At 41.1% G+C, this 17,097-nt stretch overlaps 1 protein-coding gene across 4 annotated transcripts in view; it reads right to left on the reverse strand.

The window, feature by feature from the left end:
- The window catches only part of ELMO1 (engulfment and cell motility 1), a 311,558-nt gene that overhangs the window by 254,276 nt on the left and 40,185 nt on the right, over nucleotides 1-17,097 (reverse strand). For all 4 annotated transcript variants that reach the window (XM_080383306.1, XM_080383308.1, XM_080383305.1 and 1 more), the window contains one exon: nucleotides 9,065-9,214. In XM_080383306.1, coding sequence (XP_080239432.1) covers nucleotides 9,065-9,142 — 78 coding nt within the window. In that variant the 5' untranslated portion in view covers nucleotides 9,143-9,214. The remainder of the gene's footprint in view (nucleotides 1-9,064; nucleotides 9,215-17,097) is intronic.

The following is a 17,097-nucleotide window of genomic DNA, read 5'->3' on the forward strand; positions in this document are numbered from 1 at the left end:
TCCGAGATGCTGGCTAAGTGCAGCCCTAACGACATCCACCACAAAGTAATACCTGGTCACCAGTTCTGTGCTCACCTGCATGTGTCTCAGGTCACATCTCTACGTTTTGCGTGCTAAGATGCACACAGATCCCTAACTCAGTCTTCCTGAGGACCTGCCATTCCTACTTGTGCAACACTTTGTAGCACTTCTAAAGTAACTTGAGATTTCTGATTTCATCATTTGTTTCACAATTCCATGCCTACCTCATGGGTCCCCCACAGAGGTAACCAGTCACCAGGAAGCACTAAGCACAGGTATGCAAGATGGTAGGCTGAGTTGGTCTAGGCCACTATTTTGTTCCAGGGAAATCATGGGATGAGCAAAAGCAAGCTAAGAACATTCAATACATCAATGCTGACCCAGCCTTAGGTGCAGTTCAAGCCACCAGTACACTAACCTGTGTTTAAAGCACTTCCAAATCAAACAGCAAGGGTGTGTATGTGCCTAAATCTGGGCAGAAATCTGTGTTCAGATATACTTTGATTGTGCTATACCAGGGAATGGCAGATAGGTTTCTTTTAGGCAAAGGCTGCGTATCTTTCCTTTTCAAATGACTAACAGAGATTCATTGCTTTTTCTTTTTCCAGGTTTTTTTCGTTTTGGTGGTTTTTTTGGTGGGTTTGGGGTTTTGGTTTTTGTTGGGGTTTTTTTGATGGTGATTGGGATATCACTTTTACCTGGCTGTCACCTTTTAATCACAGAAGTAACAAGAAAACTCTTAACCGTTGCTATCACAGAAAACCAGCAGATACAGCACATCTGCTAGTGGAAAAAAAATAAGCATTAAAAAAGAAAAGTTCTGTTGCTGATCTATGCATCTGTCAAAAACCAGATTCTCAAGCCAGTAAATACACCATTCTGTTTGTAATTAATGCTACCATTCTACTTAGAAATCTTTTAGTGCAAAAGTAATTTTTATGGCTATTAAAAACCAGAAAAACACCTCTTTTCACAGTCAGTGGAGGCTTCATCTGTTACTGTCATACACCAGAGGCTACAGAAACAGAAGCAAGACTGTCTGGTGGCAAACTTCAGATGCTGGGACACCTGGGTCCTTGACTCACTACTTCACCACTGTTCTCTTGTGATGTAAGAGGAAAGGTCTTCTCCTGTAAGGGGAGGTACTGGAGAGCTTTGGGCTTCAGTCTCAACCTGCTCTGAACCACACCGGGAATCATCTCTCTCCATTGACTACAATGGAGCACAAGTGAACCAGACTTATTAGGCTTCAAGCATCTGCAAAATACAATGGAGTTCCCTAACTCAGGGCAGCACCAGAGGGAGTGAATACCTTGAAGACCAGTGACACCCCAACACTACAGTAACAGAGACCATAAAACCCAGCCAAGGCCGGGTCAACACTACACAGTTCTGTGGGTGCAGCAACACAACCCGCAGCAGGAAAGATTCACACCCCAGAGCCGACAGGCAAAGCCCTCAACAAGTACAGCATGCTGATGGGAGAGAGCTTTTATCAGCTCAGTTCACAGCCCTTAAGGTGGCAGTTTTAACATGTCAGTAGAAACACTTTGGTACAAATATAGCAGTAGGGGTTCTGCAGAGCACACGAGACTTGGGGAAACTCGGATCTTCATGCCCTCTTTCCCTCTACTCGCAGCTGCAGCTTCCTCAGTTACTCCTATCCCTCCCTCAAAGATATCCTCACTCCTAAATCTGCATTTCACCACATTTAAGCACTGCCCCACAGATCATGTTTACAATGTTAAAGTGACTGTACAAGGAAGCAGTGAAACGTAACATTATTAAAAAAAAATAAATACAACCCCACTCCCTCCCCCCAAAAAAAACCAACCAGAATTAAAAAATCCAGGATTTTACAGAAACTTCTTACTCCACATCTAGTGTCCTAACAAGCTGTAACATTCCGTTTCCTTTGTTTTGTACTTTGCAAAAAGGGATGCCAAAACCTCCCAGTCAGGAGTACTGAACAGTTATAAAACACCTAGGAACCTACAACTGTGATTGCAGCATGTTTGCATGCAATGTATTTGCACCACATTTAAAATACAGTTTAAAATACAAAGCAGGGCTTTAAGATGTGGCTCTTCACACAACCACTTTATTAGGTGAGCATACCTTTGAAAACTGAGGGAAGAAACCCTAAACCCACAGCTCATGACTGACACACTGCTAGCCTACCAAGGTAAAAAAAGTCTCTATGTGAAGGCTAATAATCACAGAATTTTTAATATTACTCTCTTTTGTACTACAGTCTTGGAGTTCTATAAGAAGAATATAATTGAATCAAAGTGCACCTGGATACTCCAGCTGGCCAGAATGTGAACAAAGTACCTTGAAATCAGTTCACTGGTGCGTAACTCCAGGAATCTCATCATTAAACAATTCCTTTACATATAATAGAATGAACTTTTAAGAGATGAGACTCCTGCTTTTTCTTAAAAAAATTTATGGATGCAACAGTCATGATCAGCTTTCATTTTGAAGATGTCTTCAGTTGCAGGCAGCAAAATTCAGGCTCCAATGGGGAGATTCTGGCTAGCACTATGGGGATAACAAAATCAAAGCTGGGGGGGACAGGACGGGACACATGACCAACAACAACAAAAAAAACCCAATAAAACATCCAAGGAGAGAATTAATAAACTGTTTCAGTTCTTTCCTAAAATACTATTTCCTGAACATCCTTTGTGTTGGAGATCAGGAATGCTGGGACCCTATTTCTACAGGACCACAAATGCCTCCTGGCTCTATTTCCACTTCTCTTAAAAAAAAATTTAACTGTCTACTGCATTTAAGTAATGTTTCCTAACATAGAAAATGGCACCAAATAGAAAGTATAAATAGCGTCCATTAGACTGTAATTCACTAAATATGTCCATTTCTTTTACCCCACATTTATTTTATGATTTCTAACCCTTCTCCACAGCTATTGCCTCTTCAATCTATTAAGCTTTTCTGCTGTCTCTGTATTCAACAGTATAAGACAAAATTTTTATGTATTTTTTCAGTGATGAGGTCCCAGTCATGCACCACAGGACATCAGTATGCAGCATTGAAAGACTCCAGCCAGCCAGTGGGAATGTGGCTTTGGACAAGCCAGACTAATAAAACGTAACATGTGATGATAACATTGCCCTTTTATGCAGGATGGCTGGCTGCCACCACAGCAAAGAACCAGAGCACTAATGATCACTACTTCAACCCCACAGTCCTGTAAGAAAAAAAAAAAAAAAAAAGTATTTTTCAACACCCATTATAATTAACAATGATTGGTTCATTATGCTAACAAAGCACTGTTTCTGTATACACGTTAGTGCACTGAATTATACCTAATGCTTTAAAATATCTGCATTATTGTTTCCAAAGTTATTCTTGTTGCTGAACAGCTTTTTTTGATGTCTGTCCATCCCACTGTCCCACCACCCCAGCACCTCCTCCAAAAATGTGAGACCTTTCATTAGTTCAACAAAGAAAATAGCACATTAACTTAGTGAGCATGATTTCCTTACCAATTTTATTAATAATCCTTGAGGGTAACAAAACTGAAAAGATTATTACAATGTTAAATATTTTTACTATGTTTATGTGCTGGTTAGTATCTGATTTATGAACAGTTTCATCTTAAGTTTTGTGAAGCTGAAATACTGACAGGTACAACAAGGAACAGTAAGACTCATTAAATTGCTAGCATCTGCTTAACACCTAAAAGTCGATTTAAAGCAAGCCCTACATTTAGCAAATTGGCTTAAGCTAGCCGAGTGTTTTTAAATCTTCTTGAAAAGGCAGCCACCTTTTGGCTCCTCTATCTTTGGGTAAGTTCTCCATCAGCAGCAACCAAGGTCCCCCCTTCAGAATGGCTGAGATACAGCTACAGTGGCTGGCTTCAAGCACTAACTCTCTTCTCCACCCTGAGAGAAAGGAGTTGCTGCTAGCAAATCCAGGCAGGGAACACTTTTATAAGTCAGTGAGAGACTTATTCCCCACCCCCACCCCGAGCTGCTTCTTACCCCTCTATCTTCAAGAAACTGAGATCTTGTCAGCTGCTAAAGGCACTGACATTTCCCTTAACTACTTTAAACTCACAATGGGCAATAACATTGGAAATCTTCACAATATTCATATCAAAAAGCATCAGTATCTCCAGCTACTGCAATACAGTTACACTTTTTGGATAAGAGTTCATATAATTTTGCAGATTTGTGGGAAGGAGTTAAGAGCCTTTCTTTTCCTCCATCCCCTCAGCACTAAACCCCTTGATTTTGAGGGAGTCTGAGCCCAGAGCCAGAACGAAGTGCAGGGAGCGACATCTCAGAGTAGAGCCTCTGGTACAAAGAGACATCAAAATTCTTTTCTTCTTCACCACTTGAATGATGCTGGTGCTCACTAATATTGCATACATTTAGACTTGTGATGCTAGGATTGTATCAGTATACTGCTATTACCAGTGACAACACTTGCAGAAACTACAGCTATTCTTAGTCTACACACATGGCAGAAGTGATGTGCCACTTTCTTTTCCCTAATTAAGCATTTCACAGTCCCTTTTTGAACTACATTTCTCCCCACAATTTGAGAAACACTGCGCTAAATCAATTAGCAATCCCCAAAGGTCCAGAATTAGGTCTGAAACCCAAAAATGATTTGAAAGTTCCTTTTTAAAAAACCAATCTTACTGGTTTTCTTTTAATATGCAGTGAAGTACATGACTTCTCTGAAGGGAAAACAAAATTACATTTATAGCACACATTGGCAGAAGAGAAAAGGCAACTTGAAAGACACTCTTAAAAGATAAACTTGCTGACTAAATCTAAACTTTAGAGAAAGCCCATGGTTCATCCCATGTGCTGCACTGCACTTTATTAAGATGACATTGTCATTTGACAGTGCTCCTGTAGATTCTGCCTACTGTACCAGATTTGATTTATGCTTTGAAAAGAAAAAACAGTTGGTGTGGGTTTAGGTTTTTTTTTCCCCTTTCTTTTTGGCTAATATGAAGATTCTCACCTGTTAATTTAATCTACATTTCATGATCTCATAGATAAAAGTAAACCTGGAGGAAGAAACTGTATGGCCAAGTTTAATTACAAAACATTCCTTCCTGTAGGAACAGTGTTTACCTCCAATGGTGAAGAAGTTCATCCCCGAGTTTAGAGAAATCTGGTTTTAGTACAACTTGTGTTAACACAAAATAATGGATTTGAATGGGTTAAGCTAAAATAGTTATTGCCTCCAAACATCCATCTTGTGCCTCTCCTGGAAGCTGCTTCCCCGGCAGCAGGAATAGTGAAGCTGTAAATCCACAGAACAAAGTATCCAGGTAACCTAAAACCAGCACTGGCTTACCTAAAATAATTCATGCTGTAAAAAACCCCAACAGCTGAGAATGAGTTATGCATAATGGGCACAAATTAAAGCATGCAAATTTCCATCTGAACACAAGAAATAGCATCGTCTCATGAAATGGCTATTCCTGGGACAAATAAAGAGAAGACAGGATAGACTAGCCAGCATCTTGGTTCACCTGTACACAGTTCGTGCAGCCCTACTCTTAACATCTTCCAGAACAATCAGCTAGAAGACTGGGAGAAGGTAATAGGCAGTCAGCATCTACCATTCATTTCTTCCCCAGACTGCACACCTAAAGAGTCCACAAAAAGATCCCAATGCAAATTCAGATACCAATCCATTTCCATTCCTCCCCTTTCACGACAGAAAAGACTTAAAAGTAGATTATCATCCCTGTATCCAGCTTTTAAAGCCATAATAAAATCTTTTCATTAAAAATTAATTTTGACCACAGTAATAATATTGCCAGTAGGGATTTATGCAGGGAGGAAGAATCTAGATGTATATTTAAAATTTATAATTGAGGAAAGCAATGGAAATGGGGGAAAACTGACATGAAAAAAAAAAATAGTACTGTGGAAGACAGTAACTGAATTCAGTCAAGTCCACCTCTCAAGGAGAAAGCAGAAAAGTACGTTAGCTTGTGCATGCTTTAAAATCAGCTATAATGTACACAGGCAACAGCCAATTGCTAGGTTTACTGCAACTCAATTAGCGCCCACCTGGTAGGAGAGAGGGCCCTAAATAATATGCAGTATAGCCCTCCTTGTTTAAAGCAACTTTCCAGGAAGAAAACAGTTGTAATACCCTGACGTCAAAAGGCACATTTCAATGAATGAGAAGAAAGGTTAGGCACAGAGGCTGGTTCTGAAAAAGAACTTAATTAGGTATTAATTGTGCAGGCAAAGAGTCTCTCTAATTCAGTGAAACCACATCTGTACGCTTACAGTTAAAATTGTCATTGATGAACCCAAGTTGACAAACCTACAGGAACATTGCGGGAAGCCTCAACTAGAAAAGGCTCTGTGCCTCAGGAAGTCCAGGTTGTCAGCAGTCATGCACCTGAAGGGGAGGGTTTTAATGTAGAGTTTAATAATATTTGGTGGAAAAAATACTCATGAGCTCTTTTCAGGCCCAACACCTGCCAGTACACTACCATCAATCACTGTGGTTTCACAATGACATTTCCTCATTTTGAAAACCTTGTATATACTTCATTGCTAAGCAAAATATGCATATACACAGCGGGTGAACTGGGATACTGTGCAACTGAATATAAATAAATGCTATCAAGTGTATACAGCAAGCAAACAAACAAAAAAAAAAAACCAAACAAAAAACCACCACACCAAAAAACCCCAAACAATATCCAGATTTTCCTCTGATCTCTTAAATGGTATTTGTACTTCAATATTTGGAATAGCTTCAGTACCCTGAAAGACAAAAACTTGCATCATGTTAAAGTGAGGTTTTTCATTGTTCTTTTTGAAGTAATAATACAGTGCTGTTCTTTAAATACCATTTTTCTTGCTGGTAAGGAACCACAGAGGGAGGAAACTAGTAAGGCAAAGTTTTTAGGATTTTCTGAATATATGTCAAATGGTGCTTGAATGAGCAGATCCCACCTGGGAGACAGGCATTGTCTACAATGTCCAGTCAATGGGCAAGTCATTTCTCTTTTTTGCCTTCCTTTTCCCTCCTTCCCTTTATCATCTATGACAGCTAGCCATCTGAGGTATGAATCATCTCCTCCACTACAGCTCTTCAACTGAATAGATATTTTAAAGGAAACAGATTGGGGAAAAGTTAGCATTACGTGAACCAAAGGCAGAGCTGTGTGTTTAGAAGCATGTATCACCCTGTTTGCTTTCAGGGCCGATTCCCAAATTGCTCCCATCCCTGAGAAAAGGTAGACATGTGGGTTTGCATGCACAGGTATTAGGAAGGGATGTTTCTTTCTCATCTTCATTTCTTCTCACCACACCTGTATTTTCCATATCAGAAAGGTGAGGGATGAGACCCTCAAACTTCATTCCCCCTGTTTTCCCCTGCATCAGGAGCAAGCTGCTGTTAGCCTTCTCCCTTTCAGCCTTATTTCCCCCCTCTTCTTCCTCCTCCTCCCCATAAAGCAGTGTAAGGAAGCTTGCAGACAACTTGGCAGGCTGGTTTGGAAGAGTTCTACCCAATATAAGTCAGCATTGATCTCTCTTGTCCCCCCCTAAATCTTACATAAAGTAAAAGCAAGGTTCCAGGACAGTAAGCTATTATTTCAGATAAGGCATGAGGAGTTTTTTTGAGAGTTAAAGACATTCTGTAAATTAAAACAAATCACTTTGGTATTATTTGTTTTGAAGGAGACTGCATAATATTTGTTAATTTTTGTCCCCACTGTACTTGGTAGCAATAAGCTGTTGTTCATCATGACTAACATGCATCTTTCCCTGAACACAGTGTGCAGTGTCTACCATTTGTTATATAAGAAGAAAAAAGTAAAACATTCTTCACTCCAGAAGGCAAGAGATTTGTATCTGTAGATACATGCTGACTAAAAAATATCAGCAAATGAAAATGAAGAAGCTTGGCAGGTCCTGCTAACTACTCAGGAACTCCCTTTCCCTCTAAAGGGGCTTTCAGAGTGCCTAAAAATCATACTGCTGTTATTCCAGCCACCCTATAGTACCTTGTTTCTCCGAAGTTCACACAGGAATTTCCCAGGCATATGCCACAAAAGGGTTAACGAGAAGTGAAACTGATTGCACCACATGAAAAAAATAGGATCCCATTTCAGTAAAACATTTTCAGCAGGAATTCAGATTTTCTGCTCTCCAATAGAACTTTATAATCTAATTGGCCCCCAGACACACTAGCGTCTAAAGCACATTATGAAATGCTTTCCTTCACTCTGAAAACTATTTACAGAAATAATAATTATTCTAAACAGGTAATATGCTGTACGATTTCAAAATGTTAAGGGTAAGCTGCTAAACATTTATTAATATTAAAAGCAACCTTTTTAATGTGCCACGAAACCCATCTCAGAGAAGTCCAGAATATAAAACACAGCACTTGTATAACTTGATTTGGTTTGTTCCCCTCACCATCACCACCAAATTTCCTACAGTCTTTAATTCATAATTTTGAATTTGTTAACTTCTGTACACTGCCTCCAATCGGTCCATGAGGACACTGCATTAGAAATAACCAGCCAAACAGGACAACCCCTGAGATTCCTGTATGGAACTGCAAAAATCCTCCTGCTCACAGTGCACAACTACTTAAGTTCCAAAACCTGCACTTGCTACAGCCATTCAGTATGATCCTACTTCTACTCTGCAATGCACTGACTAAAAATTTTAAGGCTTTCCACCCAAAGGCAACATTACCAAAATTTTACAGTTGAACAAACTAAGGCACAGAAGTGTTAAGTGGATCACACAAGCAGTAAATGCCTTATTTAAGCAGCTGTTTAAAATGAAAAATCAAATAAACCCCCCCCCAGCTAGACACATCCAAAACATTAAGCAGTAAGAGAGGAAAAGGGTTACACCCCTTTACAAAAAACACCATCTACCACACAGGCACTCACAGAAACATACGTGTGCATCTCAGTAAACATAAATGCAGAGACACAGACGTGCAGAGAAGAACTTACTTACACACAGGGCTGGCAGAGCATTCGTACACAGGCACTTACTTGATCTATTTCCATTAACTTGGGGAAGGCACCTGGCCATTCGATCGCCACCTTCACTATATCAGCAGGAGGGGGCATTGCGACGCTGCTGTTCTTCAGAGCCACTACAACTGGACACTAAATACTGCAGAGAATCTTTCTCATTCACACCTGCAGGGAGAAGGGGAAAAAATAAATAAATAAATAAATAAATACAGCAGTTCAGACAGAACCCCAGCGCTGCCGCTTCACCTCCTACATTTTGCCTGGCTGGGCAGGTGGATGAAAATGTATGTGTGTATGTGTGTGCAAGACCAGAAGAACAGCACATATTACAGAAGCAACACAGGACACAACGCCACAACACACTGCACAGCTCGACAGTCTGTTAGAAAGATGGCTGAAGCACTGAAATGTACGGTGAATAATAGGCATGCATTAGATTTAAAATAGAGAAACTATTTTTAAATATTATTAAACATGCCAGTGGGGAAAAGCGACAAACTAGAAGGAAGCTCCTGTTACAGTGTCACTCCCGGAGTCCCAGGGAACGTGACCGAATTGGTTAAAGCGGTGCTTGAGGAGAAGAGATTGCCCAGGAAGTTATGGCCAGGAAACACTGTTTCTTTTAACTATAGCAATGATCTTCTGGGTGTTCACAAATAGATCACTGCACTATAGCAACCAGGATGTCAGGAAGAAGGCAGAACACACAGCAGCTTCCACATATACATACACACACATATCCTCACCTAACAGATCCAGAGATACCCATATATAAATACGCCTTTCGGGTAAATCTCAGACATGTGAGCACACAAGGATATAGTATACATTCACAATGATATAATCAGCTACATAAAACATCACAGTTCTGCAAGAATAGGAGTATCAATAGGATCTCATGTCAAATAGCACAGCCTGTGAATCTGGGGGAAAGGAACTGAAAGGGGAAGGACCAAACCCTCAGGTTTTGTAGAATTTAAGTTCTGTCTCTTTTGTTTCAAAGTTTGCAACATTGCAATAACAACAAATGCTTTTCAAGCGGGTGTAATGCCTCTCTGGGCTTGCAAACAAACCTTTTGCACCCCTCTCCCAGCCTGGCAGTAGCAGGACAGCCGCTGAAGTAGCAAAGCTCTGCAATTCTCAGGCACAGCAACCCGTGCCACCCTGCTGATGACTGGGAGGTTCCTGCTTGCTTTGCCAAGTCCTCCCTGCTGACCACGGCATTTCGTGCGTGCTCTGCTGAGACCCAGCAAAATGCCATCATGTATGACAAAACAAGAGAAGCTGTGGATATCCCCAGAGGTGCAGTCCCACTTCTCAGCACGAGAAGGAAGTGGTGAAAGCATTGACACATGCTTGTACCCTTTGAAAGAGCTAAGGCAAGAAATGAGCAGATAGAATATACCAGACATCCAGAAGCCACAAAGAAGTACAAGAAAAAAAAGGCTCTGCCCACCTTCAGCTGGTGCTCCAGCTAATCCAGTCTTACAACCCTTCTCCAACAGCAGCTGAAGCACAAACTCAGGTCAGCCTGAACAAAATCGTGAAACCATCCCTTTATCAAGAAATTTTATACCTTTGTGTCATACTACTTACAAGTGGGAATTCGTCCAGCCTTCATATGTATGGGTCTACCTTTCCTTTTTTTTCATGTGTCCTCTGGTCTACTCTAAAAAGGCCCTGTCCTTCACCTACACGCTACGTAGCATTCTCAACATACACTGTAAAAGCAATTTACAAACTTTAACACTCCAGCAATTTATTTCCAACAATGGCAGTTCTGATGCCAACAGGACTGCACATCACCACAAAGCAAAGCGCAAAGCAGTAAATAAGACAATGGACGGTCTATAAATAAGACTGGATTGCAGGAAGTGCCTTGAAAGACTAAACAAGATTAAGAAATACAGCTATATTGTCTGCATTTGGTAGATGTTACGGGGACGGGGAAAAAACACAATTAAATCATGCAACTGGCTTGCTGGTCATCAAGAATATTCAGACATTCACTTTTGGCTGTTTTTTTCCTCACAGAGCCTGATTGGATAACAAGGCTCCCTCCATTTCTCCCCTGGCCCTCACGCTCCCGCCATTTCTCCCCCGGCCCCTCACGCTCCCGCCATTTGCATCTCCCACGAGCCCTCCCCTCGCAGTGCAGCGCACTGACTCAACTAATCAGTAAAATAGTATTTTCAGTCATCTGGTTTTTACCACTTTCAAGTCAAATGGCTTCCCAGAGGCGGCACAATGTGTGTGTGTGTGGGGGGGGGGGGGCGGGGGAGAAGCAGTGAGAGACTTGATGGCAGCCATGAGCCGTTAATCCACCATGACAGTCAAATGAAACCGAGCCCTTGGGCACCTTTTTGCTCCCGCACTCACAGTACTGGGGTTCCCCACCTCCTCAGCAGAACAGTCCTCCGTAGCCTCAGCCTGTGATGTTCTGGTATTAAACTGCCTGCAGCATTTAAGTGGAGCTGGCTTACCTGGTGCCTGACTGACAGGCTTCTCCCTGTGCTCCCTGGCACGGCACTGTGCCCCTGGCAGGAGGGATGCTGGAAACCTCAGCCAGAGCGTAAGTTTACTGGCCACAACACAAGAAGAGCAGCAGCAGCTCCTGCCAGACAGACTTGACTGAGGACAGCTTCAGATGAGCAAGTCCTTACTTTCAACAGGTTTCCATCCCCCCTATCACGTTTCTTCTACAGTTTTCATGAACAAAATAATCTGTAGGCCACGTATCTATACGGAGAGAAAGGACACCTATAAAAAACATAGAATCCACCCAACGCATGGGCAAGCACACTTTCATTTGACTGGGAAGACAGAGAAGCAACTCTGAGCACCATCACCTCTCACCATGAGAGGGAAAGGGACAGTAACCCACAGTCCAACAGATACCTCCCCTAGGAGGCTAGCTAACTCCAAAGCTCACGAGGAATGTTGAAGGAAAAACATTGATTCATGACCACTGGCCACGACTACGAAAGCAAAACAACATCACACAGTAATAAATCTGCAGAAATCTTCCACTCTCACAGTACAGGTGTGGCATTAACCACCAGCTTGCTTTAACGAGTTGTGGTCCATCTTAACAACTTACACAGAAAGAAAGCAAATGGTTTAAGAAAGAAGTCAAGGAAAATTGATGGTAAGTTAATCAAATTCAGCTATGGAAAATAAGCATTTGCATTCCAAAGTAAGGTACAAGAGAAATCTACCACAGCATTCAGAAGACAATTTCAATGTGACTCGTTTAAATGCAGGCTAGCACAGATCTCCCACATAATTATAATTATAATTATTAATATATGTATGCTTATACAGCCATAAAACACAAAGCAAAGTGACAGATCTTTAACTAATATAAATGGATGTAGTTCCACTTCTTCTACTAGGAGACTAACTCGGAGGCATCAGTGTGGTCTGAATGCTGAAAAGCATATATAAAACTGTCACTACACATTTCTTCCTCTTTCTCGGTGCACATCCTAGTCAGAAGTGCTGACATTTTTTTTCCCTAGTTTATAATCTTACAAATCAAATTCAGGATCCAAAAGATAATTTAGTTTTGTTCTACCTATGTGGCAATGCCAAAAGCAAATATTCTTTTTTTTCAGGCCAAAATAATGTTTAGCTGTCATCACACTATGATTGCAATGAAATTTCTGAAATCTACAGTGCTGACAATTACAAATTACCTGCTATTTTTTCCAGTGGTACACAGTGTGTTAGACACTGCCCAGTAAAATAAGGAAGGCACAATCCCTGGTGTGAAATGCTTCCCATTAAGTAAGTGATTTTCATTATGTGAATGAAGTACCAGAACTGATTTGAACTGCTTTTTGTTATGCCCGCAGCAGTCAAGCAGTGAAAAAGATATGGACATCGCTGAAGGGTCTAGTTATAGAGTTTTCTCAAGTGCAATTCCTTTTTCCCTCCCAGTGGGATCTGAGCAGCAGACATATAAGTTCAACTTTGCAACTCATTTTTTGCAACGTTTATTTTCAAGGCAGAATCTTAAGGCAACAGGATGCATGTACAGGCATGAGTGTATGAAGTGAAGGAAGGGGTCTGAGGAAAAAGAAGGCAACTTCCCATTATTTTGCCCTAATGCATTCACGGAGCTGTAACCTGGAGGAGGTTTAAGCAAGTTCCATGCTCAGCAGCACACTATTTTATAATTTGAGGGGGGAAAAAACCCACAACCAAAACATTCTTATCACTTGAGTACACTGTTTTATGTCAATAAAGTTTTTCAGGACTATGACAGATTGGCCCATTAAAGTGCAAATTCTGTGAGTTATTGTTGTTACCACACGCAGCACATTTCTGCATTTCAACCATACTACGCAGTGCTTCCAGCAGCCTAAGTCAGAGTAATAAACACCAAAGTTGGAAATCAAAGTATATTAAATTTAATGCAAAAATGCATCAGCACAGACATGCAAGCTCTCAGTTTACCTGCCTGGCTCTGAGGGATTAAATCACCACGTATGTCAGTAAAACATACTGATTTTCCCCCTTTTGCACACACACTGCATGTGGAAAACAGGATTTTATTCGTGTATGAAATTAGTTCTCAGTAGAACTCTTTTAAAAAAAAAAAAAGAAACACAAACATGTTTTGCAATTTCCTTGGCACTTTCCATACAAGGTTCTCAAAGCACTTTAAATAACTTATAGCTATCAGAGCACATCTCTCAAGAAATAAACTCTATTCTTACTCTACAGACAGGAGAAGAAAAGAAGAAAAATGCAGGCTAATAGGAATTATGCGACTCATGGTTCTAGTTGTATATAAAAAACAGCAGCCTACAAGAGCTCATTCCTTCTTTTACAGAAGAGAAGTAATCAAACAGCAGGCCAGGTCATTTGATGAACAGCTTGAGTAAGGAAGTTAATGATTAAAAAGCAACTGAAGGAACGCCACGTGCATTTGAGAATTTAATAAAACAAAGCATGTGTTTCTCCTCTCTAGACAAAAGGCAGCATATACAGGAATCACCTGGAGTGGGCACTAATCCGCCTGCTCCCCCCTGGCAGGCAGGTTTTCCCCATGGCATTTCTTCAAGGCAAACGGAAGGAGGGCAACAACGCAGCCAGGACATGGCGGGACAGAGCGAGTGCCAGCAGGGAGCTGAGCCCTGGCCGACCACCATGCAGGGACCCGCAGCAGGAGGAGAGGCACGGGTCCCTCCGCTCGAGACCTTACGTAAGTAACCGCTTCTTGTCAAACCTCATCAGCTTCCTCCGCTCAGCTCCCGCCGCCCCAGCAAACAGAAACTAAGTGGCAAGTTCAGCTGGAAGGTCCCTCGGGGACCAAGTCTGATTAACGATTTTAGAAAGATAATCCAACGTTGGATTAATATCCTCCAAGAGAGTTATTTTTGGAGTTAAACTGCATGACTGAACAGCCGAGTCTAAGGAGCTGTAAACATGCTCTACCATCTCTGCAAGAAATAAAAACAGGGCACAGAAGCCAGGGGGCTGGATGCACACTTTATATACATAAAAAGGCTTTTATGCTGCCTTTTTCCCTTTTGTTATGTGTTCTTTGCTATTCACCCCTGAACTAGACAAGAGCCAAAGGCCCAGCAGACCCTTGTCAATAAAATCCACAGATGCTTTGCCACAAATGGAAGATAAAGCTCTACAGGAGCTATGAGCTATATTCTAGCAAGTGATGGAAAAGAGGCAGCGATGTCGAAGCTGGGGGGCTGCCATCTCTTCAGCAGCAGCCACCAACACTGCAGGAAGACCTGACCCTACTTGACAGAATTCCACAGTTCAGAGCAGTCCATCAGCTTCCCAACAGGAATGTTTCTTTGATGCTGAACCTGCAATCTGCTGATCAATAATGCATCGCTAGCCCAGGAATGGACCTTCTAATATTATGATAAAACGAACTTTGGAGCCGTCAGGTTTAAATACAGCACTCTTCCTCTCCAAAATACCTGGAAATCTAGTATTGGAGGACATTTTAGGCATATGGGTGTGAAATGTACAGCCCAGGACAATTTTTGCCACTGGTAAAGCCACCCAGGAAAGATGGTGAATATTTGGGTGGTTATCACCTGTCTCATTCCCACCTATAACCTTTCTTAAAAATCTAGTTCTAAGTATTTTACATTTCCTGCAGTGGTCCTCTCATTAGGAAGTATTTTATGTGGTTGAGGTTTCACCATCATTGACAGGCCCACTTTCAAAAAACGTACTCTTCAAAACAGAGAAAAAAGGCTTTAAAGAGTGCTTGGAAAGAAAAAGTGGAAGAAAACACAACAGACCGGATGTACTCAGAATACAAGCAAGCAGGCTGGCTGGCCTTGCTTCTGAAGAACACATTGAAGCATACCAGAAAAAATCAGGTACTTATTTAACCTGAACTCCCCATCTTCTTGGGGGATCTCCTTCTACCAAGGAACTTTTAGTTACATGTCTATAATTCATAAGAGGGAGGACTAAAAACTCTGTTTTGATTATTCAAAGTGTCTGAACCTTTGTGGCAATTTAATTAACATCCATATAGCATACAGTCAGACAAAGATGCTCTGTTACTAAAGGTGTTAACATTGGAGCTCTTCAACAACCACCAAACCAACAATAACCTGGCAGTTGAAAAGGTAAGGCTTCACAAAAAAAACGATGGTTTTTCAAAGGTGCTGAGTATCTGCCTAGAATGTCGAATTTAAAGACCATGGAAGGTATCAAGTACAGGAACAAAAATCAAACACTATTCCTAACACAACATTTGAATCCACTTAAACTTTTCACAGTTTATCAGGGCTTGCTGCTTCATTTGGGGTTGTTTCTTGTCATTGGGCTATATTCCAGATGTTCCTAAACTGAAGCAAGCAGCAAAAAATATCCCTTAAAATCCAGCTGAATACAAGTTTATCATCCTGACTCTCAGGATAGTCTCACATAACCTGAGAGATTGGAGGGAAGTAATGGGAAAAAGATGAAGCCTCGGTTTTGGCCAGTGGTGCTACTGTTCTTAAAAGCTTGTAAGGTTAGAATGAAAGTTTTCAGCAATAAGGTGGAGGGGAGAAGAAAGGAAAAAGGAAACTGGTACTGTGAAAGAAAAACTAAAATAAAGCAATGCTAAATATTACAGTTCAAAAGGATGAATGCAAATTGGGGGGGGGGGGGGGGGGGGGGCTTTCTAGTCTTTAAGCTAAGCACACTCTAAAGGAATCCAATGTAACTGGAAATGGAGTCAATTTGTTAGACACTGGTTGAAAATATGCTGAAGAGAAACAGAGAAAGTTCACCAAAGCTGCTCTGACTCAGGAAAGCAATTTTGAATACAATTCAACTAAGAGTGAAGAAATAACAAAAGGTCACAGCCCTCTTTCCTAGCACTAGCATGATCTGACTATGGTACTTAGGACTTTCCTGGCATTTTGATAAATCAGGGGGCTAGAAAGGACATACAAAGGAGCATCTTGAGTCAAGATGAAAACACTTTTATTGCTTCACTTTAGCAAGGGCTGAATCAAGACAACAAGGATGGGCTATACCCCAAAGGAGATAACAGACACAAGAAGATAAGCTCAAGGCTGGGAAAAACCCTAAACTTCCTGCTAGAAGCAAGATGGAGCAGCAGTATAAAAAATAAAGAGGTTTTTTTTACTGTATCAATGCTTATGACACATACGGAGGAACTAATGGTATAGTCAGGAAGTTACCAGTCAAATGGAGGAAGAGAGGGCAACAGAGACGTGTGAATGCTAAAGGAAATAACCAAGTTAACTGACAGCACAGACAGGATGTTGAAGGTTGAAACAAACAGAAGTATCTTCTAAAGAAATCATTCTGCAAAGAAAAGGACTGTGGAAAAGAGACACACATTGACATTCCACAGTGAATAAGCAGAGCCTGATGCTCATCATGCTCATCAGAAGTAAAAGAAACAATAAAAGAAAGACTGGATACGATTCATGGGTCTAATGAGGGAGGACTTAAAAGTTTTGATGACACCAGTCTTTTGCTGCAGGCACTGACACTGCTCTTCAAAGATGACAAAAACCAAGAGAAGGAAAAAACCC

The sequence above is a fragment of the Falco punctatus genome (assembly GCF_963210335.1).
Source record: "Falco punctatus genome assembly, chromosome: 4".
Taxonomy (NCBI): Eukaryota; Metazoa; Chordata; class Aves; order Falconiformes; family Falconidae; genus Falco; species Falco punctatus.